A 25,542-nucleotide genomic window follows, 5' to 3' on the forward strand; every position below is an offset into this window, starting at 1 on the left:
TTATTTGAGAGAGGGGGCAGATAGAATGGGCACATCAGAGCCCCTAATCACTGCAATTTGCACACACATGCACCACCTTGTGCATCTGGCTTACATGGGTACTGGGGAATTGTACCTGGGTTCTCAGGGTTCACAGGCAAGCGCCTTAACCACTAAGCCATCTCTCCAGCCCTCTGCCCCATTCTTGAGAGTGCTCCACACCATGTGACACGCATGGTCTTGGGCTTCATTCACACAGCAGCACCAGTGTGTTTCTTCTAGTCACCATGGCATTTGAATGAATTCTTTGCCGTTTTAGCTCTTCTTTCCTTCCTCCTCCCTTCCCCTTCTTTGTTCCTTCCCTTCTTGCCTCCCTCCTCTCACCAGTGGCCCTCTTGTCCCTGTTCTGCTTTCCTGCCCCGGGCCCAGCAGGACACTTGTGTCCCTTTCAGGAGCTGCATCAGCTAGTGCAGCACACACGGCAGCAGGCGCGGGCCAGGCAGCAGGCACAGGAGCATGAGGCCGAGCGCCTGCGCATTGAGATCGTGACGCTGCGTGAGGCGCTAGAGGAGGAAAAGGCGGCCAGGGCCAGCCTGGAAGGGCAGCTAAGGGTGCAGCGGGAGGAGACAGGTGAGGGAATAGGGGCAAGACACACCCTCTGCCACTCCCCACATGGTCCCCTGGGTTGGGTGTGGGTAGCAGGAGGGGAGGCAGTAGAGAACTGGCCTTGACCTTTCTCTCTCTCTCTCTCTCTCTCTCTCTTCCCCCCACCCTAATTCTTACAGAAGTGCTGGAGGGTGAGTAGGGGCCAACACCCTGCAGAGGGCTGAGCTGCAGTGGGGACGGGGACCAAAACCATATGGGCCTGACTTCTCGCCTCCCTCTGCCTTGACTTCTCAGCTTCCCTGTGTAGCCTGAGGATAGAGATGGAGCGGGTCCAGCAGGAGCAGAGCAAGGTGAATGGTGTCAAGTGCCAAGGCTAGGGTGATATAGCTGTGTGGTGACACCCTAATGCCCACTCCCCAACACACACTCTTCCTGTCTCCCTCAGGCCAGACAGCAGGAAGTCCTGCAGCAACCACCTGGCTCCAGCAGGACAGAAGAGGTCAGAGTCGAGTGGTATACAGGGGCACTGGTTTGATCACCCTATGGCTGTGACCATGTGCCCTCCTACCTGGCCCAAGATGAGCCAGGTGCCAGTGTTACATCCTGTCCCTGCAGGCCCAGCTCACAGACCTCCTCTCTGAACAGAGGGCCAAGGCACTGAGGCTGCAGGCTGAGCTGGAGACCAGCGAACAGGTGCAGAGGGACTTTGTGCGGCTATCCCAAGCTCTGCAGGTATGGTCTGTACCCTCCCAACCGGCTGGTATAGCTCTGGATGACTTGTGGGTCTTGCAAGGACAATCCCCAATTAAAGGAGTCCTTTTCCTCATCCTGGACCTGCATGGTCCTTCTTGTGCTACTGTTAAAAAAAAAAAAAGGAAGCTGCTATGTGCATCTCCGCCAGTCATATGGCAGCTTCATGCCATCAACTTCACCACTGGCCAGCTGCACCCAGACTTCCTCAGGTCTGCTCCTAGGAGCCACTCCTTCCTTGATCTGGTCTCACCACGGACTGCCTCTGCAGATGTGGCCCATTGGCCCTGGCCTTGAGGGCCTGGTTGGCGGATCAGGATTATTTACCCACCAGGGTCCTCTGCCTTTCCCACCCAATCCCACAGGTGCGCCTGGAGTGGATCCGTCAGGCAGAAACTCTGGAACAAGTGCACAGCATCTTGGATGAAGCACCCCTGAAGGACATTAGGGATATCAAGGACTCTTGAGGGGCAGAGCGAGAAGGCACCAACGCCCCACTCTCTCTCCTGTGGGGAAGCTGGCCCTTCTCCACCAAAACTGTGAGGCGTAGATTATAGGGTCTCAGGATAGAACCTCACCCACTCTAACCCTGGGGTGGGAGTGCTGGGGCCACCACTGCCCAGCACCTCCTCCCAGGGGGACTAGACCTTCTGCTCTCAGGGATGACACCTGGGTGAGGGTCATAATCCCCCCTGCCTCCAGAACCAAAGGTGCAGGCTGATGCCCTGTGGCTGAGTGCCATGCTGCCACACGGACCTGCCCTGCTCTGCCCCAACCAGCCACCCAGTCCTAAGGCACAGCCTAGCTTATGTATGGTGGCCAGAAACCTCTGTCAGTGTAAGTGGGTCTCTCACACAAGGGTCCTGGGTCAGGAAGCTGCTTTCTGGACCATATGACACTAAGATATTTATCCACAGGCCTAATGTAGGCTCCCACACACACATGAAAGCAAGGCAAGACTTTTCTGTCATTTATTTTCAATAAATAAGCAGCTCAGCTCAGTCGGTCGCCTTGTCCCTGTAAGCCCCATGAGGTGTGTGTGGGAAGGTTAAAAGGTAGGTTGCTGAAGGGGAGTGGAGAGGGGCAGGGGGCTTGTGTTTATAAACAGAACTGGGAAGGGGGTCTGTGCCACAGCCCTGGCTGAAGATGCAGTCATTGTCAGGATGGGGAAGAAGGGGCGGAAAGGCTGGTTACTTCCTTCTCTCATCTTCTGGATCTGGAAGAAGAAGAAAAGGATGGAACTGGGAGAGGCAGGAGGGAAAGGCATGTCTCCTTGTGCATCTCTAGCCCACTCACCTGAAGGGTCACTGGCCCCCACTTCCCTATTCATCTGTGTGCCAGACCCCAGCCCACCCCAACCACTGCAGCCTTAGCAGCAGAGACAGCCAGCGCAACGCAGCGCAGCCCAGCAGACTGGGAGGCCCAGGTGCCCAGGGCGGGAGGACATGGCCTGGCAATGGCCAGCACCCACAGTAAGGGCACAGCCCCCACGTGGAAGCGGGCAGTGGCAGCAGCGGCAGTGGCTCCAGTGAAGAGCTGCAAGTGCGAGTGACTGCAGGGAGGGATGTGAGCTGGCTCTGGGGCGAGCAGCAGGGCACAGCAGCTGGGCAGGGTGGCAAGGGAAATACCTGTGACACGGCTCAAAGACATGGAAGAGGGGGACGGTTATCCTATGGCCAGAGAGGACAGAGAGAGGCCGTTATCAAGTGGAGAGAGAGGTGGCCTGCAGGGCCATAGTTGAGAAGAGCAGGCAATGACCCCACCAGGCACAGCTGGAGAGGGGAGGGCCTGAACTGCCCCTCCCTAGGACACTGGTCCTTCCAGGGCCAATAACTTACCCACCTGCAAAGGAAGCAGGTTGGGGGGGGGGACATGTTCGCGGCGCAGGCCAGGGGTGCAAGGTTAGCATTAGTAGAGAAGTTCTTACCCTCCAGGTAGTTCCGAGCAATAAACTTGAGGATTTCATCCAGCCCAATGACCGGAAGTGAGATCTTGAGAACCATGAGCCATTGGGTGAAGTCCAGGGCACGGAGCTTGAAGATCATCTGGGGGTGCGGACAAGTAGCCATTAGGAATGACAACTGTTCTCTCAGGAGCCAGGGCACCCAACATACCACAGTCAGTTCCACTGTCTTTCCCTATCAGCACCTATAGTGTGAATGGCCACAGGTCCTAGGTGGGCTCCCTGGGGTGGGGAACAGGTGACATCAGAAAGCTCACCGGGAGGGGGTCCACGTAGAGGATGAGGAAATGGAGGGACATGGACAGGCAGATGGAGCCTAGCAGCCAGATGTTCACCCAGGGTGGCATCCGCAGTAGGGACTGGTTCTCAGACAAGCTGTGGATAGGCCGGGCAGAACCAAGGGAAGAGGAACACAAGAAGATAGATGTGGTAAGAGGAGAGAAGGAAGACAGTTAAAGGACAAGGAAATGTCCTCAAGAACCGGCAACTAGACCCTACCTGTTGAGAGCATTGCACATCTCGATGGTCACCAATACAGACAAGGCCATGGTCATGGGCTCAGGAGCCTCAAACACCTCACAGTCCAAACCCTCAAAGTCAGGGTTGTCCTCTGTGCACTGCATGAAGTGAGTCTACAGAAAAGAGACGAGAGCCTAGGATCTTATAGAACCCTTGTGCTGCCCTCCTCGTGCCCACTTCATCCTCCTACCAGCTGGCTGTAGGTGACATGAGGACCATCATCTGCATACAAGAACCACCAGGCAGCTGCTCCCACAGTGGCCGCACCCACGTAGCCTATGGTGGAGCAAAGGAAGGTGGAGTCAGGGCTGGGGAGGTAGGAGGCAAGAGGGTCTTACACAGCTGGGGACAGCTGGTTGAGGAAGACCGGTCAGCTTGCACTGGGTGTCCCAGAGTGGTGGTTAGTCCCAAGGACAGGGAAGGGTGGCCGGGCCCCTCCTTGCTCACCCCCAATTGCCATGTAGCGGAAGAAGAGCCAGCCACTGATGAGGGGTTCCTTCGGACTCCTGGGGGGCCGGTCCATGATGTCCAGGTCAGGTGGGTTGAAGCCCAAGGCAGTGGCTGGGAGCCCATCAGTAACCAAGTTCACCCACAGCAGCTGTACAGGGATCAGGGCCTCAGGCAGCCCCAAGGCAGCTGTCAGGAAGATACTGCCAGAGAAGGCAGTCACATGTTGGTACTGCTCCACAGTTCCACAGTCACCCCCACCCAGCCCTAGCTTGTTCTGGATGCCCACCCTGGCTGCTCACCAGACCACCTCGCCCACATTGGAGGAAATGAGGTAGCGGATGAACTGCTTCATGTTGTTGTAAATGGCACGACCTTCCTCCACAGCAGCCACAATAGTGGAGAAGTTGTCGTCAGCCAGCACCATCTCAGAGGCTGTCTTAGCCACAGCAGTACCAGATCCCATGGCAATGCCAATTTCAGCCTTCTTCAGGGCAGGGGCATCATTGACACCATCCCCTGTCTGGGGACAAAAGAAGGGTGTGGGAACTCAAGGATTCTTCCATAGTCCCGCCCCAGGATCTCCATGGAGATGAATCCCACCTCTCTGCATGTTACCAGGGGCTTGAATGGGAACACTCGTAGCCCTGCCCCAGGCTCAGGCAGTCCACTGCGACCTCTTACCATGGCTGTGATCTCGTCATAGGACTGCAGATACTCCACAATCTTGGACTTATGTGAAGGCTCCACACGGGCAAAGCAGCAGGCACGTCTACAGGCTTCCCGCTGCTCAGCCAGGGGCAGGTCATCAAACTCACGGCCAGTGTAGGCACGGTCTGTCACCTCCTCATTCTCCGAAAAGATGCCAATTCGTCGACAGATGGCAATGGCTGTACCCTTATTATCCCCAGTGATCATGATCACTCGGATTCCAGCATCACGGCACAGCTGGATAGAGCCTGTGACCTCCTTGCGGGGTGGATCCAACATGCCCACAACACCAACGAATGTCAGGTCCATCTGAAAAGTTAGCCAACAGTTGAAGATGAGGGAGGGATGTGAGCCAAGGAGGAAGTTCAGGGAAGATGGACAGTAAGGTCAATGGGCTTGCTGCCTCAAGGCCTGGTGTTAGACAAGAAGCACAGGGCCAGAAAACACATTGCTAATAAGCCTGCAGACCCTGATTGTTCCTTTCATATAAAGAGCTGGAGCCAGATGTGGCACACACCTTTAGTCCCAGGAGGATCACTGTGAGTTTGAGACCAGGCTGGAACTTGACTCAAAACTGTGTGAGTCCTGGATCAGCTGTGCTAGAGTGAGACCCAGCTTTGAGGGGCCAAAAGGAAGGAAGGAGAGCTGAGGTTGCATGTAGTGGGCATGCCTGTAATCCTAGCACTCAGGAGGCTGAGGACAAGGAACATAAGTTCAAGGCTAGCCTGTGCTACATAAAAGTCCTTGTCTCAATATGAGCTAGATATTAACATGGTGGTGTCTGCTTTCAGGAGAAACATCCCTGGCCCCTCACTTTGAGCATATCCCAGGTACCCACTGGGCCATAGTTTCTATTCCATAAATGAAGGCAGTGGGCTTGCAGTGGTATTAAGCATCCACAGCAAGTTGGAAGCCTATACCAGAATGTACATCAACTGGCCACTGAAAACCAGTGACATTCTTCCTTGTGGCACACTGCATCGCCAGTCTATAGCTCACACTTCCTCCCACAGCCCTGTGAGTGCAGGTGGAGCTCAAGCAGAGCATACTGCAGTTTGCCTGAGGACCTGGCTTTCATCTCTAGCAGCACAAGTAAATAAAAGTAGCAATGAAATAAATGATCCTTTTCCTTCTCCTTTGTTTTCTTGTTTTGGCTGTTTGTTTATTTGAAAAAAAAAGATAAAGAGGCAAATAGATAGAATGGGCATGCCAGGACCTCTTAACCACTGCAAACAAACTCCAGACCATCTTGGGCATCTGGCTCACATGGGTCCTGGGGAATCAAACCTGGGTCCTTAGGCTTTGCAGGGGAGTACCTTAACCTCTGAGCCATCTCTCCAGCCTTAGTAGTAGTTGTTGTTGTTTGTTGGGTTTTTTTTTTTTTTTTGGTTTTGGTTTTGTTTTTTAGGTAGGGTCTTGCTCTTTAGCCCAGGCTGACCTGGAATTCACTGTAGTCTCAGGGTGGCCTTGAACTCACAGTAATCCACCTACCACTGCCTTCCAAGTGCTGGGATTAAAGGCATGTGCCACCACACCTGGCAAACAATGGAGACTGCCTTTAAATATATTTTGTTTATTTGAGAGAAAAGAGGCAGAGAGAGAGAGGGAGAGAATGGTCATGCCAGGGCATCCAGCCACTGCAAACAAACTCCATATGCATACGTTCCCTTGTGTATCTGGCTTATGTGGGTCCTGGAGAATTGAACCAGGATCCTTTGACTTTGCAGGCAAATGCCTTAACCACTAAGCCATCTCTCCAGCCCAGTGTCTTGCTATGTGACCCAGGCTGGTATGGAACCAGCGATCCTCCTCCTATCTCCATCTCCTGATCTAGCTGGACTAGATGATTCTTAAGACTCTCTAAAGTCCTGTGATTTGGTCTCCACACTAAATGGCCATGGATCTAACACAGTAGGACATACCAAACATGGGGCAGCTAGGAAGCAGGCATCCGGGGAGCTGCCTCATCACACATTCTAAGACAGTAGGAAGTCCCACTGGCTCACCTCATACTCCATGAACTTTCCTGAGTCATCTAGGACCATGTCCTCCCGCTTGGGGGGGGTGTCCCGGGTGGCGAGAGCCAGGCAGCGCAGGGTGTCACGGCCAGTGCCCCACTCCTTGATCACTGACATGATCTTCTCCTTCACAGGGCCTGTCAATGGCACACGGGTGGTGCCAACCCGCACATAATTACAGCGGTCGATGACCCCCTCAGGAGCACCCTAGGAGACCAGAACAGCATTCAGAGACCCCCACCTGCCTTCCAGGGTGCAATGGGAGAGTGAGCATAGGAGAGGTGCAAGATTAGGAAGAAGAGGGGTGGGTTTTGGTCCAGTTTCTGACCTTCACAAACATCTTGTTGCCCACAGCAGCCCGGGAAGATTTGGCTGGAGAGCAGTAGACAGACATGGACTTCCTGTCTCGGGAGAATTCCAGGGTGAATTCCTTCTTCATTAGTTGGCGGATAACCTGCAAAGAAAAGATCAGATCCCTTGAGACAGTTCAAGAAGATCTGGAGATCACAGCAGACCCCTGCTGAGGCTAAGACTAAAGCCAAGCCTAATACCACAGGGGAAATGGAGAGACCTCCAAGACAAGGCCTGTCACAGTGCTTCCTTACCAGGCCCCACACTGAGGGCCTTGAGGTGTGTTTCTGTAGTACTGGGGATGGAACCCACAGCCTCATGAACGTTAGGTAACCCTGCTACCACTAAGTCACACCCCCAGCTCAAGTGTTACAACTGTATAAAGCATACTGGCTTTGTGTAGCTCTAACAGAACATCCAATGATAACAGAAATGTGTGATCTTGCCAGGCACGGTGGTGCACGCCTTTAATCCCAGCACTTGGGAGGCAGTGGTAGGAGGATTTCTGTGAGTTCAAGGCCACCCTGAGACTACCTAGTGAATTCCAGGTCAGCCTGTGCTACAGCAAACCCTACCTCAAAAAAAACATAAAACAAAGAAATTAAGAAAGAAGAATAGGGCTGGAGGGATGGCTTAGCAGTTAAGGTGCTTGCCTGCAATGCCAAAGGACCCAGGTTCAATTCTCCAGGACCCACGTTAGCAAGATGCACAAGGGGGTGCGCATCTGATGTTCGTTTGCAGTGGCTGGACACCCTGGCATGCCCTGGACACCCTGGCGCGCCCATTCTCTCTCTCTGACTCAAATAAATAAATAAAAAGAAGAAGAAAAGAAGCCGGGCATGGTGGCACACACCTTTAATCCCAGCACTAGGGAGGCAGAGGTAAGAGGATCACCATAAGTTGAAGGCCATCCTGAGACTACATAAATAAATAAATAAGTAGATAAATAAATAAAAATAAAAAAAGAAAAGGCAACACAAAGCCAGGCACAGGTGCTCGGGAGGCAGAGGTAGGAGGATCACCCAGTTCAAGGCCACCCTGAGAATAGAGTGAATTCCAGGTCAGCCTGGGCCAGAATGAGACTCTGGCTCAAAAAACAAAAAAGAAAGAAAGAAGAAAAGTGTGATCTGTACTGTCCAATGTGGTGCTAGTGAGCAGTGGCTCCTGCACACTGGAATGTAGCCAGTGTAACCAAAGAACTCCAACCCTCTCCACCCTGGGGGTTTGTGTGGGCTTTTTTTTTTTTTTTTTTAATTTCAAGGTAGGGTCTCATCTCACTCTGTCCTAGAACCTTCTCTGTAGTTCCAGGCTAGCCTTAAACCTGCAGAGATCCTCCTACCTCTACCTCGTAAGTGCTGGGATTAAAGGCATGTGCTACCACCTTGTGCCTGGCTTTTTTCTTTCTTTTCTTTGTTTTGTTTTGTTTGTTCGAGGTAGAGTCTCACTCTAGCCCAGGCTGACCTGGATTTCACTCTATTCTCAGGGTGGCCTTGAACTGGGTGATCCTCCTACCTCTGCCTCCCGAGCACGTGTATGCCTGGCTTTGTGTTGCCTTTTCTTTTTTTATTTTTATTTATTTATTTATTTATCTACTTATTTATTTGAGAGAGGGCAAGAGGCAGAGAGAGAGAGAGAGAGGGAGAGAGAGAATGGGTGCACCTGGGCTTCCAGCCACTGCAAATGAACTCCAGATGCATGTGCCACCTTGTGCATATGGCTAACATGGATCCTGGGGAATGGAACTGAGGTTCTTTGACTTTGCAGGCAAGCACCTTAACCCCTAAGCCATCTCTCCAGCTCGCTTTGTATTTTCTTTTTGAGACTGGATCTCATACTGTAGCCCCAAGGCTGCCTAGAACTGGTGGCAATCCTCCTGTCTTTACCTCCCAAGAACCTCTATTTAATTCAATTAATTTAAATGTAAATAAAAACAAGTATTATTAGACAATGCAGGCCTAGTGCCTGACATACAGTAAAAGATGAATTGGGCTGGAGAGGACTCAGTAGTTCAAGGCACTAGCTTACAAAGCCTGTCAGCCCGGGCTCAGTTCCCTTTAATCCACATAAAGCTGAATAGGTACTCATTTGCAGTGGAGAAGACCCAGGCATGCATATCACATATGCCTGCACACATGCAGGCATGCACACCAAATACATCCAAATAAATAAATGCCAAAACACAAAAAGATGACAAGGGCTGGAGGGATGGCTTAGTGGTTAAGGCGTTTGCCTGTAAAGCCAAAGGACCCAGGTTTGATTCCCCAGGACCCATGTTAGCCAGATGCACAAGGGGGCACAAGCGTCTGGAGTTCATTTGCAGTGGCTGGAGGCCCTGGCACACCCATTTTCTCTCTTTCTCTCCCTCTTTCTCTGTCAAGTAAATAAAAAAATAAAAATAAAATATTTAAAAACTAAATAAACTGGGTGTGGTGGCGCACGCCTTTAATCCCAGCACTCGGGAGGCAGAGGTAGGAGGATCGCTGTGAGTTTGAGGCCACCCTGAGACTACAGAGTTAATTCCAGGTCAGCCTGGATCAAAGTGAGACCCTACCTCGAAAAAACAAAAAAAAAAAAAAACTAAATAAATAAAGATGAAGAGCCGGGCATGGTGGTGCATACCTTTAACCCCAGCATTTGGGAGGCAGAGGTAGGAGGACTGCCATGAGTTTGAGGCCACCCTGAAAATACTGAGTGAATTCCAGGTCAGCCTGGGCTAAAGTGAGGTGCTATCTCAGAAAAAAAGAAAGTCTTTAACCAGTCATGGTGGCTAATGTATATAATTCTACCAAGGCAGGAGGCTTGCCATGAATTAAAGATCAATCTAGGCTGCATAGCAAAAATTTATCTCAGGGCTGCAGAGATTGCTTAGCAGTTAGGCCCGCCAAGCCTAAGGACCCAGGTTCAATTCCCCAATACCCACATAAGCCAGAAGGTGGCACATGCATGTAGAGTTTGTTTACAAAGGTTAGAGGCGTTGGCATACCTATTCTCTCTCTCTCTCTCAAAGAATTTTTTTGTTTTTTGGTTTTTCAAGGTAGGGTCTCACTCTGGCCCAGGCTGACCTGGAATTCACTATGTAATCTCAGGGTGGCCTCAATCTCACAGTGATCCTCCTACCTCTGCCTCCCAAGTGCTGGGATTAAAGGTGTACACCACCATGACTGGTTTAAATAAAAATTTTTTACAAGTTACCAAGGCACATGACTTTAATTCTAGCACTTGGGAGGCTGAGGTAGGGGGATTGCTGTGAGTTTGAGACCAGCTTAAAACTATATAGTGAATTCTAGGTCAGCATGAGCTAAATTAAGACCCTACCTGGAAAAACAACAGTAAAAAAATAAATAAATAAAAGCTGATCATAACCAAAAAAAAGAAGAAGAAGCTGGGTATGGTGGTGCACATCTTTAATCCCAGCACTCGGGAGGCAGAGGTAGGAGGATCTTCGTGCGTTTGAGGCCAACTTGAGCTACATAGTGAATTCCAGGTTGGCCTGGGCTAGATAGAGTGGGACTCTACTTTGGAAAAAAAAGCTGATCATGATGGCACATTTCTTTAATCTCAGTGCTCAGGAGGCTGAGGTAGGAGGGTTGCTGTGAGTTAGAGGGTACACAGTGAATTGTGGGTCAGCCTGGGCTAGAGCAATACCATACCTCGAAAAACAACAAAAAAGAGGGGGCTGGGAAATGGCTCAGTGGTTAAAGGCACTTACAAAACCTTTTGCTCAGGCTCAATTCCCCAGCCACCCATGTAAAGCAGGATAGGTGTTTGAGACCTTGGCATGCCTATATGCACATGCCCACACGTCCAAATAAATAAACACAGCAAATTAAAAGCATTCCTTCACTTTTCTTGCTAGATTAAATAAAATAGCAATGACCATCGTAAACATACAAACAAATAAAGTTTGCCTAACATGCTGAAGATCCTGGGTTCAATTTCCCAGCACCACATGTAGAATAAGAACAGATATAGAGAGCTAGGCATGGTGACACATGCCTTTATTCCAGTATTCAGTAGGCTGAGGCAGGAGGATGATGAGAAAAATAAATTACAGGGATCATAACATCCAGAAACCCAAGATAGAAATCAACAAGTCATTACAGCAAAAACCCAGTGAATAGAACAAAACAGGATAAAGAAAGCTTCACCATGTGGAAGCAGTAGCTGTCCAGCCTGAATCCTAACTTAACACCAGAAACCAAGGGGCCATGTCTGAACTCGGGGTCAGCCCAGCGGTAGCACTGCAGCTTCTGTCAGCTTTGCTCTATCTTGGGAAACAAGGGGAAGTAACTCCCAGAGCAATGTGGCCACACAGCAGAAGCCATGTAGCTGCAGGGACAGTGGGTCCTACCAGAGACCAGCTTACCTAGGAAAGCTGTGGATGAGGCCCCTGCATGCCCTGGTTTTGGTCTCAGCCTGGGCACAAGGCTTTGTCTGCTTGGGTCTGTGTGGATCCTGGCTATATGAGGTAAAGGGAAGGCTGCAGAAGGCATCCCAACTCACCGAGTTGCAGGCATTGGCCCTCTCCACCTTTGAGAGGCTTCTCACTTCAGTGTTGAACACGTTCATCTTCTCCACCAGAGTGGTGAGTGCGGTCTCAGTGGCCTCTCCCACCTTTTCATAGACACCTTTGGACTGTGATGGGCAGAGGAAGAAGAGGAAATATATGCCTGGATTCTCCACTCAATAGACCCACCTTCATCTGATGGGACAAGAAGGAAGCCAACCACTTCCTTCCCTTGCACTCCTGCCTACGTCCTAAAACCCCTTCCTCCTGTCCCATCCAGGAAGCATAAACTCTAAGCCAGCTGGAAGGGAAGAGGGTGGATTGGAGGTGGGAAGTTACCTCATTGAAGTCCAAGGAGGAGTCATTGCAGAGGGCACAGATGGTGGCCAGCTCCACCAGCCCATCATACTGCCCTGACCGGATTGGCTTATCGTTCTTCAATCTGGCAGCAGGGCGAGGAGGAAGGCAGGAGAGAAACAGTGGAGAAGAGCAGCATGAGGTGCACAGAGCACAGGAAGCAGAGTGCAGGAATCAGGAAGCAGACAGGACGATGACAATAAATTTGGAGATGGAAGCTCATGTGGGAGGGTGAATAACGTTGGGAAAGGAAGGGTTGAGAAAAAGGAAGGGAAAACTAGGAGGACCTCAGGGAAAGAAGTAAGGGTTATATAAGGTACCAAGGAGATTCCTGGAAGACTTACACCTCTCCCTCAGGAGCATAAGTGGAGCCAGTGATGGAGAACTCGTTCAGTGAGCAGACGTCCCCATCCACCCTGTCAATGATGAACATCTGCAGGAAGAAAGACCCACGCACATGTCCACCTCTCCCCATCACTGAATGCAGGCCACCTGTGAACAGAGCTTATGGTTTCGAAGGAAGAGAACAAACTTATGGCTTTTTTCCTTATAAAATTATTCCCCACATGTAGGAAATTTACATACATATATATTTTTTGTTTGTTTGTTTTGTTATTTTGAGGTAGGGTCTCACTCTCAGCTCAGGCTGACCTGGAATTCATTATGTAGTCTCAGGGAGGCCTCAAACTCATGGTGATCCACCTAACTCTGCCTTCCAAGTGCTGAAATTAAAGGTGTGCGCCACCATGCCCAGCTGGAAATTAATAAATTTTTATGAAGACAGAAGTCACATTACACAAGCCTGCGATCTGGTTGTGAAGCCTGTGAGTTAGGAGGCAGAGGATGTGACACCCAGAGCAGTGAGCCACTACTCTGTCCATATCACAGCCAATCTTACCCTTGATCTATCTGACTACAAAGCCCTCACTAGTAAAAGTATAGCCTTTTTTAAAATTTATTTATTTATTATTATTTTTAGTTTTAGTTTTTCAAGGTAGGGTCTCACTCTAGCTCAGGCTGACCTGGAATTCACTATGTAGTCTCAGGGTGGCCTCAAAACTCCCAGTGATCCTCCTACCTCTGCCTCTTGAGTGCTGGGATTAAAGGCGTGTGCCACCATGCCTGGCTCACAGTAACATTTTAAAAACTTTTTAAAAAATTTTTATTTTGCAAGGTAGGGTCTTGCTCTGGCCTAGGATTCACTATGTAGTCTCAGGGTGGCCTCAAACTCACAGCAATCCTCCTACCTCTGCCTCCCAAATGCTGGGATTAAAGGCATGTGCCACCATGCCTTGTTTAAGAACTTCTTTAATTGGGGCTGGAGAGATGGCTTAGCAGTTAAGGAGTTTGCCAACAAAACCAAACGACACAGGTACCCACATAAAGCCGGATGCACAAGGTGGTACATTCATCTGGAATTTGTTTGCAGTGACTAGAGGCCCTGGTGTGCCCAATATCTCTATCTGCTTCTTTTATTCTCTCTCTAATATATAAATAAATATATAAACAAATAATAAAAAATATTTATGAACTGAGAGTGGTGGCACACACCTTTAATCACAGCACATGGAAGGATTGCTATGAGTTCAAGGCCACCCTGAAACTACCGAGTGAATTCTAGGTCAGCCTGGGCTAGAGTGAAACCCTACCTCGAAAAGCCAAAAAAAAAAAAGTATTTATGGGCCTGGAGAGATGGTGTAGCAGTTAAGGTGCTTGCTTGCAAAGCCTAAGGACCTAGGTTCGATTCTCTAGTACCCAGGTAAGCCAGATGCACAAGGTGGCACATGCATCTGGAGTTTGTTTGCAGTGGCTAGGGGACCTGGCATGCATACATATTTGTTATTCCTAACCCCCTTCTCTAATACATGTGTGTGTGTGTGTGTGTGTTTATATATCTGCCTCTTTCTCAAATAAATGTAAATAAAAATAAAAAATATTTAAAAAATAAAAATGGAGGGTTGGGGAGATGGCTTGGTAGTTAATGCAAAGCCTAAGGACCCAGGTTCAATCCTTCAGCACCCTTGTAAGCCAGATGCACAAGGTAGTGTATGCATCTGGAGTTCGTTTGCAGTGGCTGAAGGCCCTGGCACATTCTCTCTATATCTGCTGCTTTCTCTCAAATAAATAAATAAAAATATTTAAAAACAACAGATTATAAAAAAATAAAAAATAAAAACAACAGATTATAGAAGATATATATATCTGAGAAGTCCAAATGCCAATGATTCCAGGCACATAAAATATTAAAAGCACTGGTTTAATAAATGATGTTCAGAAGCAGGCGTGGTGGCACACACCTTTCATCCTAGCACTCAGGAGGCTCAGGTAGAGGGTCACCATGAGTTCCAGGTCAGCCTGGGATAAACCTGTATGATCAAGCTTGCTGTACCCAGTCATGAGATGGCCATTCTGGAGGTAGTGTATGCATAAGCAAGAGCTCTGGGCCACACAGATTTGAGTTCAGAACTCATTTCTGCTTCCTATTTTTGGTTTCCTTTATTTTTCAAGGTAGCATTTCACTCTAGCCCAAGCTAACCCTGAATTCACTATGTATTCACAAACTGGCCTCAAACTCACAGCCATCCTCCTACTTCAGCCATCTAAATGCTGGGATTAAAGGCATGTACCACTATGCCCAGCTTGCTGCATTTTTTTAAAATTTTATTTATTTATTTTTTTAGTTTTTTGAGGTAGGGTCTCACTGTAGCTCAGGCTGATGTGGAGTTGACTATGTAGTCTCAGGGTGGCCTTGAACTCACGGTGATCCTCCTACCTCTGCCTCCCAAGTGCTGGGATTAAAGGCATGCACCACCATGCCTGTCTTTGCTGCCTATTTTTTTAAAAAAATTTTGTTTGTTTTATTTATTAATTTGAGAACAACAGACAGAGAGAGAAAGGGGCAGATATAGAGAGAGAATGGGCACGCCAGGGCCTCCAGCCACTGCAAACGAACTCCAGATGCGTGTACTCCCTTGTACATCTGGCTAACATGGGTCCTGGGGAATCGAGCCTCGAACCAGGGTCCTTAGGCTTCACAGGCAAGCGTTTAACCGCTAAGCCATCTCTCCAGCCCTGCTGCCTATTTTTTTAAGACAAGGTCTCAGCCTTGCTGGCTGGCTTTGAACTCATGATTCTCTACCTTTACTTCCTTAGTGCTCCCATGCAGGACCACCACTCCTGGTTCTGCTGCTTGTTAATGACATTTTCTTGGCAAGCCACTAAAGCTCCCAGAGCCTCAGTGTACTCCTCTGAAGAGTATAATATGTAAAATAGCCCTTCTCCTGAATGGGCTGTCAGAGGATCAGAGACAACTCATGGCAGTGTCTGGCATAGGAACCGAGGCCATAGCAAGCTGTCTGGCTGATCCCTTCCTTGCTGGCAGGATAGCACTCTGTCTGTGCCAGGCTGAGAAGACACTAGTGTGGAGGCCTATCATGTCAAACTTAAGGCAGGCTCTGATTGGGTATGCTGCCCGGGCTGTTCCTGACCTTGCAGACTGACATCTGGTTAGTGGTGAGAGTGCCTGTCTTGTCAGAACAGATGACAGAGGTGCAGCCAAGGGTCTCCACGGAGGGTAAGCTCCTCACAATGGCGTTCTTCTTTGCCATCCGGCGAGTGCCCAGGGCCAGGCAGGTAGTGATAACAGCAGGAAGCCCTATGAGGATGGAGGAGATGGGGTGAGTGAATAATCCAGGAGGAGAATGACCTAGTGTGGTCAGCTGCATAATGGCCCCCAAATATCAAGTTCTTCTCCCTGGGACCCAGCAATTTAGAAAAGGTTTTTACAGATGAAACTATCACATGATGGGACATGGAAAGGCTTCCTACCTTCCGGGATGGCTGCCACTGCCAAGGCTACTGCAATCTTGAAGTAGTAGATGGCCCCACGGAACCAAGAACCCCCATGGACGGGATCATTGAAGTGGCCAATGTTGATAAGCCAGACAGCCACACAGATGAGAGAGATGACCTTGGACAGCTGCTCCCCAAATTCATCAAGCTTCTGCTGCAGTGGGGTCTTGTCCTGCTCAGTGGCAGCCATTTGGTCACGGATCTTGCCAATCTCAGTGCTCACACCAGTGGTAGCCACAATGCCCAAGGCCTTACCAGCTGCAATGTTGGTACCCTGGGAAGGTGAAGAAGAGGCAGGAATCAGGGAAGAGGTGGTCCCCATACTGTATCCCTCTCAAGATGAGAGCCTCATCTCTTTTTTCCTCCACCATGTTTTTCTCCCAAACCAGACAGATCCTCTGGCTGTGTACATAGCTGGCCCTAGTCTGCTCACCGAGAAAAGCATGTTCTTCTTGTCCTGGTTGACAGCTCTGGGGTCAGGCACAGGGTCTGTGTGCTTGATGACAGATACAGACTCACCTGTGGAGAAGATGTCAAAGGGGCTTTCAGATGGCGTCATGCACTTCTCCCTGACTTCCTGACCCTATCTCTCTCCTTGGTCAGCAGGTCAGAGCCTAATAAGGACAAGCAACCATCCTGGCAGAAGCCTTTTCTTAAAAAAAATTAATTGTATGTGTATGTGTGCGTGCACATACCATGGCATGCATGTGGAGGTCAGAGGACAACCTTGAGGTATCTGTACTCCACCTTCTTTGAGACAGGGTCTCTTGATGCCACAAATGAATTGTCAGACTGCAAACTGTCAGACAACCTGGCCTGTGAGCTTTGGATTCCCCTGGCTCCCCTCCCATTGGTGTAGGTGCAGAGGGATCATAGATGCATGCACCACTTTGAATCTGGCTTTATGTGGGTATTGGAGAATTGAACCTGGGCCAGCAGACTTTTCAAGCAAGGGCCTTTAACCAGTGAGCCATCTCACCAGCCCCTGGCAGAAGTCTTGAGGCAAGTGGTAATCCCACTGTACTTAAGATTCAGAATACTTGTACTACAGGAATGGCTTAGCAGTTAAGGCGCTTGCCTGCAAAACCAAAAGACCTCGGTTCGATTCTCTAGGACCCAGGCAAGCCAGATGCACAAGGTGGCATATACATCTGGAGTTTGTTTTCAGTGGCTGGAAGCCCTGGCATCATGCCCACAATCTCTCTCTCTCTCTCCAAAATAAATAAATAAATAAATAAATAAATAAATAAATAAATAATTTTTTTAAAGAGTCAAAAGACTTCACCAGGCATGGTTGTGCATGCCTTTAATCCCAGCACTTGAGAGGCTGACGAAGGAGGATCCCTGTGAGTTACAGGCCACCCTGAGACTACATAGTGAATTCCAGGTCAGCCTGGGCTAGAAGTGAGACCCTACTTTGAAAAAACAAAAACCAAAAGTAAACAAAAGACCTTGGACTGAGGCCCAGTGGCATGGCTTTGCTTGCGAGGCTTCCACCTGCTCCTCAACATGTGGGTAATGCTGTGTATACTTCAGAACAATGTCCTGTGACTATCAAATACACTGATGGCTATGAGGCTGCACTGACAATTGCAGAGCACGTTCCTGAGAAGCAGAGGATACCACTATGGGGATGTGGCCTCCCTCACTAAGGGCAGAGGGTCAGGTCGCCCCATCCCACCCTGCCTCGCAGGCCTAGCCTTGCTCTGCACCATCTTCTCCCAAGAGAGAAAGAAAACCTGCCATAGCTTAAGCGTGTCCAACCCCTTCACTTTGTCCCAGAATCTTCTGGCTCCTCACTTAAGGAGATAGGACAGTTCTTCATTGTGAGGGTTTCCTATGTCTATATATAAGGAAAGAGGGCTCAGCAGTTGAAGACACTTGCTCGAAAGGGATGAGCCAATGACAAGATGGAGAGTGGCACAGATGTCTCCCAGGGCCCCTTGTGACAGAGTGAAGGCTGAGCCAGAAGGAGAGCCTGCTGCAGGACATTCTTTTATCCCCTCTGACCTCACTCCTGTCTGTCCACCTCCCTCCTGCCACCCATATCAGCATACCTGTCAGGATGGACTGGTCGACCCGGAGTGTGGTCGATTTGATGGATAGGATGCGGATGTCTGCTGGGACTTTGTCCCCCACTGTTGAGGAAGGAGACAAGAGTGAGGTCACTTGGGAATGGAGATTTCTTTCTTCCCAATTTATGTCTGCCTTAATCACCTCACCCATCCTTCAAGTCCTGAAGCATCTAACTCTGGCTCTGTCAGGCCTTTAAAGGCCCATGATCCCCCTACCACATGACACTATTCCTACGGTACCCCTTGTTGAATGTTTCTCTTTCCACTGGCTGTGAGCCTGTGAAAGGAAGCTCACAAAGTTCTGTGCACAAAGTATGTGTTCATTAGGTTATTCTGAATGGCACATTAGGAACGATCCAGTTAAAACTGAGAATGGGAAACAGTAACACAGAGACAAGAGCAAGAATGATGAGAAAGGCAAGAAAATAATTCAGGGAAAACAGAATGAGCTGCAGAAAAATGGCGGCAGGATAAGAAAGCAGCTGACAGTGGAGAAGGCAGGAACCATCAGGAGAGAGAACAAGAGTTGAGAAATCCAGGCCAACCACACAGCAAAGGTGGAGTGTGAAGCCCGAGTGGAGCGAGCAGAAGTGAGTGTGAAAATGGAGCACTCTGGAGGGACAGGGTTCAGGTGCTCAGGGGGAGGTAGGAAGTGAGCCTGTGAAAGCACCTTGGGAGGGCCAAGGAGGTAGATGCCCTGCCAGACCTTTGGGTGTACCCCACACAACCTCTGAGTCCTTGCCTAATGACGTCTTGATCCCATGGGTGGTATGGGGGCAAGGTTCACTTGTTTTCCTTTCTCCTGGTTTCTAAGGTCCCTTCTCCAGTGCCAGAGGAAAGCAGGAAGAAGGAGGAGGGCAGCAATGGAATCAGGCAGACACCCTGACACCCAAGACCAAGTGATATTTATAGACATTTGTGGCGCTGACTCCAATCTGTAGCTGTACAGGTCTGCCTGGCAATGGGGCTACAGGGTCTTCAGCCCACTAGCTCCCCTCCCCATTCTTCTAGTGATGACATGGTGTAGATGGTGATATGGGTGACATGGTGTTGAAGGAGGGAGGCCTAGAAAGATACATCTGTCAGGCTAGGGGCCTGGAGAGGTGGCAAAGCCTGTGCAGGGCAAATATAAAAAGCGCTGAAGAGGGCAGAATACCAGTAATCTTAGCCACCCAGCTCCTGCCCCTCCCTGGACTGGCATTAAGTGTCCCTCACCAGGGGAGGGCCCTCCTTGAGCTCCCTCCTCTGAGGTCCCGTGCTCTGAGCTGGGACAGACTGGGAGTTTCCTTACATGGTCGGGGGCTTGAGCTTTGGCCCCTCTCCTCCCTTCTACCTTACTCCTTCCCCTTTGAGAGTCCTCAAGGGTACAGAGAGGTCAAGACTGAAAGCTGACCAAGCTTGGGGGTGGGTGGAAGGAGAGGGGAGCCAGGCCCTGGAGGGGGTGGAGGCCATTGGCAGGGACTGGGTTCCACCTGTTGCTTGCAAGTGCTGGGTGAGAAGAGGGGGAGCAGGGGTCTGTCTGCCGCCTCAGGGACAGGACTGACTGTTCCTGCTGGGACTCTGACAGCGAAGGGGCATTGTGGCCTGAATGTCCTGGAGTGACCCCTAAGGAGTCTGGGAAGGAGAAGCATAGACTTGTCCATCTTCCTGGACACCAGCCCTACCTTCTTCTTGGCCTTAGACCCAAGGCCTCCCCTCCTGGACCACTCATTCCCATCACTTACCAGCCACCTCCACAATGTCCCCAGGGACAATGTCCCGAGCCTTGATCCTTTGCACTGTTTTGCGGTCAGCACGGTAGACTTTTCCCATCTCAGGCTCATACTCTTTCAGCGCCTCAATGGCATTCTCTGCATTCCGCTCCTGAAGGGTGGGAGTGAAGGAGAACATGGTCAGAGAGGGACAAAAGTCATGGAATGGTAGAGGACTGGTCTCAATGCATGCAGGCAAGAGTGAGGGATATAGATATGGAGGGCAGGGAAGGGACCAGTATCCTAAAAACAGGGCCACTGCAGAGTAGGCTTATACAGGTCCAGCTACCACAGGAGAGTGCACAACACCCCATCATGATTGCAGGTATGTTTGTTATAGAAAATGTTACTTAAAAAAAAAAAAAAAAGAGCAGGTAAGGCTAGGGTGGTGATGCAGGCCTTTAATCTCAGCACTTGGGAGGTTGACATAGAAGAATCACTGTGAGTTCAAGGCCATCCTGAGACTAATTCTAGGTTAGACTGGGCTAGAGCAAGACTCTATCTTGAAAAACAATCAAACAAGAATAGGTAAAGGGGTTTGAGCAGAGAAAAAGGGAGTTAAAAAAATCAGGACCTAAACCAGGCATGGTGGTGCACACCTTTAATCCCAGCACTTAGGAGACACAGGTACAAGAATTGCTATTGAGTTCGAGGACAGCCTGAGACTACATAGTGGTCTAGGGTGAGACCCTACCTTGAAAAACCAAAAATAAAGACCAAAAAAAAAAAAAAATCAGGAAACAAGAGGAAGGTAGACAGGAAAGGTCAGAGGAAGAAGGAAATCAAATTTGTATTTACTGAGATTCTACTATGTGCCAGGCATGTCTGGGTTCATCTTATTCAGCTCCACAAGAGGCTAATTTTTTTTTCTAATTTTTCTAATTTTTTTCTTTTTCCTTTTTTTTTTTTTGGCGGGGGTAGGGGAGACAGGGTCTCATTCTAGCCCAGGCTGACCTAACACTCATTCTGTAGTCCAGGCTGGCCTTAAACTCACAGCAATCCTCCTGCCTCAGCCTCCAGAGTATTGTAATAAAAGTTGCATACCACCATGCCTGGCCTTTCTTTTTTTATCTTTGTTTATTTTTATTTATTTATTTGAGAGTGACAGACGGAGAGAAAGAGGCAGAGAGAGAGAATGGGCACACCAGGGTCACCAGCCACTGCAAATGAACTCCAAATGCATGCACCCCCTTGTGCATCTGGCTAACATGGGTTCTGGGGAATTGAGCCTCGAACCGGGGTCCTTAGGCTTCATAGGCAAGCGCTTAACCACTAAGCCATCTCTCCAGCCCTTTTTTTTTTTTTTTTTTGAGATAGGTTCTCATGTTGGGCGTGGTGGCACATGCCTTTAATCCCAGCACTTGGGAGGCAGAGGTAGATGGATCGCTCTGAGTTCAAGGCCACCCTGAGACTACATATGAATTCCAGGTCAGCCTAGGCTACATTGAGACTTTACCTAGAAAAAAAACAAAAAACAACCAAAAAGAAATGAGATAGGTTCTCATGTACCAGGATAGTTTCAAACTTACTATATAGTCAAAGCTAGCTTTGAAGTCCTGATTCTACCTCCCAAATGCTAGGATTACAGGTATGTACCATCATGCCCACTTTTTTTTTTCTGAGAGAGTCTCTCACTGTAGTCCAGGATGGCCTGAAACTTGAGATACTCCTGTCTCTCTCTACGTCCAGGGTACTGAGATTACAGGTATATGCCACCATACCCAGTCTCTCAGCTCTTTCTAAGACTATGCCACTTCCAGGCTGGATAGAGAACTAGAGGACTGGGCAAGAGCAGGGGTGATAGAGGAGTAGGGTGGAATGGGCTGGCTTCATGTTCAATGCTGAGACATGGAGGGTAGAAGAGGGATCAGAGCTAACCTGCCAAACCCCCACAATGGCATTGGCAATGAGGATCAAGAGAATGACAAAAGGTTCCACAAAGGCAGTGATGGTCTCTTCGCCTTCCTCAAACCAGGCCAGCACCTAAGCAGAGAGGAGAGGAGAGTAACGGGCAACAAAAAGAGAAAGAAAGGATGTGGGAGAGTTCCAAAGGCCACCACAGAAGTCAGCCTATGTGCAGGAGCTAACGGGGCTCGTGGAGGACAACAGCCCACACCTTTGTGAGATTCCTCACTCAGCAAGGCTCAGAGCGCCATACCGGGCTACTACCATGGTCCAGCACAAAGAGATAGACACAGACACACACAACTTGGGGATTTACTGGGGTTGCTTTCAGGTTTCCCTGACCAAACTGTAACTGAGTGTAAGCAAACCTCAGGGAACACCCAGGGTCAACTACCCCACGGCCACATCCAACCCATGGGAGCCAAGCCCAATAGGAAAAACCCTGTGGTCTTAGAAGGGCCTGGCCCACCCATAGCCCTCCCCCAGGGCCAAGGCAAGGAAGCTCCAATTTCACCAGGGAGCAGGAGGGGGTGGATAGGGTTACAGGTCCTTCTGTACACACCCTGCTCCAGCTGTTGCCATTGCCAGGCAGCAGCCACAGGCAAATGTCAAGGAGCAAATCTGAGAAGAGAGAAGGGAGGCCCTGCCAGCTCATAGGCAGGGGCACATGGTCTGTGTGGAAGAGACCAAGGGCCAGGGTGGGTTCTTTTCCAGGGTCTTGTCTTCCAGCAGGACTGAGATGTTAAAGAAATTATGAAATGCAAGATGGACTGTTAGAACCGTGGGTACTGATGAGCCCACCAGCAGGATCTGTGGACACTGGACATGGAGCAAGGGATGGGATATTCCTGAGCTCTGAGGGGTCTTGGGAAGCTGAGAGTGGGAAGGAGTGAATCAGGCCAGGTGAGGAGAAGTAAGATCCTAAGCTCCAACCAAGGGAGTTGCTAAGCCCAGTGGGAAAGAAGTGAGGCTTGGAGAAAGATGAGAATTGGGACTGGGAGGCACATTTGCAGTACCAGCAAAAGAGCCCCACTCTGTAAGCATGTCTTTCTCTGGACCAATCAGCATCAGAGTCCGAGGAAGGTGGGGCAGGACTGCTAGGACCTGGGGACTGGTGAAGCAGAGTGGCTATCAGGGACTGGCCATGCCAGGAGTGGTAGGTAAGGGGGCACGGTAGCCTGCATCATAGGCGGGAGCCCTGTACTTGGGGGTAACCTGAGCCTTTCAAGTCCTTGAAGCTGTGAGGGTGGCTTAGCCTCAGTGTTTTGGCTGAGAATACTGTTAAAGCTTAAAATAAAACCTGCCTGCGGGTTGAGGGGGAGAACAGGGGAGGATGCGCTCCACCCCCACTCCAGTATGGAAAATAGGATGCTCAGAGCTTGGCCTATGGGATCCAGAATGGTGACCCGTGCAAATAGAGCCTGATTCCCCAGAACACCTCAGTCAGCCTCCAGCTGCCCTCCATCACTTACAAAGGAAATGCAGGCAGCAAGGAGAAGGATCCGCACCAAGAGGTCTTCAAACTGCTCGACCACCAACTCCCAGAGGGACTTGCCTGGAGGAGAGGCAAGGGGAGGGGTTTCTCAGGTTAAGGTCCAAGAGAGGAAGGTCTAGGACAAGCTGGGGTTCAGGGACTGGAGTGCCCTCAATCCTAGGGTGATGGACAGCCAGTTTAGCATGAGAGAAGGCAGAAGAAACAGCCAAAAAGAAGTGTCCAAAACCAGGCTCTTCAAATATTGTTCTTGTTCTTGCTCAAGGTGTGAGGTCTAAAGGAGAACATGCCTCCGGGTTTCTGCCCAGGTCCTCTAAGTCTGGGGAAGGGTTGTCTTTTGGGAAGGGGCATGTAAGGAGAAGGCATAGGGAAGGGGGTGGGACAATAGGAGGAAGGGTTATTTTTGAGGGCTCCGGCTTCCAGTAACTTACCTTCCTCAGCAGGGAGCTCTACCCAAGAGAAAAAAAGAAGAAAAAGACATATTCATTGCAGGTTCAGTCTCATGATCCCCACACCCAGGACTTTGGGAGGTAAGAGAATCAGGCTATCAAAAGGGCATCTGAGGTTCAAGGTCATTCCATAAAACCTCCTCCCCACACTTCTGATCTCAGAACCCTGTTTCTGTCTCCTCCCCCTGCAACAGTCAGCTATTGCCCAGCCCTCCTCTAAGGTCCCCTGAAGGAGCAGCTCCCATGGTGGGAGGGGGCACACCAACCTTTCTTCTGAGAGACACTTACCATTAGGGCCGTATTTTTCCAGATGTCTCTTAACTTGGTCTAGGGTGAGGCCTGTAGTCTCGCTCACCCCAAAATAAGCCAAACATTCCTCTGTGGTCTTGGCGTGTGCAGCCTCCATTGTGCTCCCTTCTTGGGGGGCAGGGGGCGATGTGTTCTTTCTTGGGGGTCTCTCACTTGTGGGGGGCCTTCCTGTGTGTCCACCTGCCTGTTGGTCTGGGCTTCTTCCTTTTTCTTGCCTGCCCCCCCAGGGTTTTTCTTCCCTCCACAAAGCTGTGACCCCAGTCCCACTTGTAGCAGCCGGCCACCCCTCAGCCCCCAGCTGGTCCTTATGAGGGAGTGGGGGGGCCAAGCTCCCCCCTCTCCCAGATCAGGGATTGGCTGGCTGAGACCCCAGCAGGAGGGGTCAGAAGAGAGAGAGAGATTTCTGCTGACAGAGAGGAACAGTGGGACTGCAGCCTGAGGTGTCACTCAGGAGGGAAGCAACGGTGGCCCCGACGCCAGGGAAGGGTGTATGGAAGAGACTTACACTTTCTGTGAGGGGTTACTAAGCATTCCCCCACCCCACCTCTTGCAGTTGCCCCCTTGCCTTGACTTCCCCGTTACAGTGAATTTCCCACTACAACTCACTCCGCACCTTGGTCTTTTCTTAAGCCCTCTTCCACTCTTTCCTCACCCTTCCCTGTCGCGTGTGTCCTGAACCCTTTTCCACTGTCACAGGCCCCTCCCCCAGGCTAGTATGGTCAGAGAGCAGAAGGTATTCCTTTCAGGGTAACAAGAAGGTAGGAGAGAGCATCTTTAGGGGGCCAGAGGAAGTAGCTCCAGATTCAGGGACTAGGGGAAGTAGGGAGGGGAAAGGGTCAAGGGGACAAGGCAGAAGATGGTAACTCTACCCTAGGGAGGGTTGCTACAGCCATCAACAAGGGATTTAGTGTCCAGGCCCTAGTGAGCAAAGCCAGGACTGACTGTCTCTCCCTAAACTCCCCCCACCCACCCACACACCCCTCTTTAGCTCAGCCTCTGGGACACAGCATTCAGGGCCCCCCCCCCCAAAAAAATGGGACACCCTGGCAGCCAGGTAACTCAAGAGGCTACAGAATGTGCTGATGGCAGAGGGGAAGGATGAGTGTTTCAGAAGAGGGCAGGGCCACCCCAAGTCATGGAATGAGGATCACCTCATTCCACACCACTCTTGCTATAACCCAGGAGTTTCATGGCCAACCCCAGAAGTGTGTGGTCCTCACTCTGCTCTGGCCCTGATGTAGCTAGCTTCAGGAATAGGGAAGATCAGGCCTGGGAGGTGTGTTGTGGACCTGGGCCTGTTCTGTGCCAGGGTGCCCAAACACAGGACCTCTGAAGCTAGATAAGGCAGAGGATCCAGTCCCCAGGGTGGGTGGATCAAGAAATAAGGACATGCCAGGCGTGGTGGTACATGCCTTTAATCCCAGCACTTGGGAGGCAGAGGTAAGAGGATTGCCATAAATTCGAGGCTACCCTAAGACTACATAGTGAATTCCATGTCAGC

At 50.2% G+C, this 25,542-nt stretch overlaps 2 protein-coding genes across 2 annotated transcripts in view; one reads left to right on the forward strand and one right to left on the reverse strand.

Moving 5' to 3' along the window:
• Rabep2 (rabaptin, RAB GTPase binding effector protein 2) overlaps positions 1-2,336 on the forward strand; it is a 20,300-nt gene extending 17,964 nt beyond the window's left edge. Inside the window, exons 9-14 of the mRNA XM_045130888.1 lie at positions 432-609; positions 765-776; positions 880-935; positions 1,031-1,084; positions 1,201-1,317; positions 1,701-2,336. Of these exons, the coding sequence (XP_044986823.1) occupies positions 432-609; positions 765-776; positions 880-935; positions 1,031-1,084; positions 1,201-1,317; positions 1,701-1,802 (519 nt within the window). The 3' untranslated portion in view covers positions 1,803-2,336. The remainder of the gene's footprint in view (positions 1-431; positions 610-764; positions 777-879; positions 936-1,030; positions 1,085-1,200; positions 1,318-1,700) is intronic.
• Positions 2,332-24,270, reverse strand: Atp2a1 (ATPase sarcoplasmic/endoplasmic reticulum Ca2+ transporting 1). Its single transcript, XM_004670225.2, has 22 exons — positions 24,021-24,270; positions 23,715-23,732; positions 23,264-23,346; positions 21,765-21,869; positions 19,860-19,998; positions 18,118-18,198; positions 16,494-16,579; positions 16,037-16,334; positions 15,697-15,863; positions 12,553-12,641; positions 12,191-12,293; positions 11,848-11,979; positions 7,322-7,447; positions 6,982-7,200; positions 4,949-5,284; positions 4,567-4,787; positions 4,265-4,467; positions 4,008-4,093; positions 3,797-3,930; positions 3,556-3,673; positions 3,263-3,380; positions 2,332-2,551 (listed from the first exon to the last, which is right to left on the reverse strand). Exons 1-22 carry the CDS (start codon positions 24,136-24,138, stop codon positions 2,526-2,528), a joined length of 3,006 nt encoding a protein of 1,001 aa, XP_004670282.1. The 5' UTR covers positions 24,139-24,270; the 3' UTR covers positions 2,332-2,525.
• Positions 24,271-25,542: the final 1,272 nt, after the last annotated feature.

Source organism: Jaculus jaculus, chromosome 12 (assembly GCF_020740685.1).
Source record: "Jaculus jaculus isolate mJacJac1 chromosome 12, mJacJac1.mat.Y.cur, whole genome shotgun sequence".
Classification (NCBI taxonomy): Eukaryota; Metazoa; Chordata; class Mammalia; order Rodentia; family Dipodidae; genus Jaculus; species Jaculus jaculus.

Bases quoted from the DNA above. Each gene is read 5' to 3' on its own strand.
- Atp2a1 (XM_004670225.2), bottom strand. From the start codon at position 24,138: ATGGAGGCTGCACACGCCAAGACCACAGAGGAATGTTTGGCTTATTTT. The intron at 21,870-23,263 runs GTAAGTGATGGA...CTCTCTGCTTAG, and splicing joins TTGCTGCCTGCATTTCCTTT to GTGCTGGCCTGGTTTGAGGA. The intron at 4,788-4,948 runs GTAAGAGGTCGC...TTTTGTCCCCAG, and splicing joins ATGACGAGATCACAGCCATG to ACAGGGGATGGTGTCAATGA.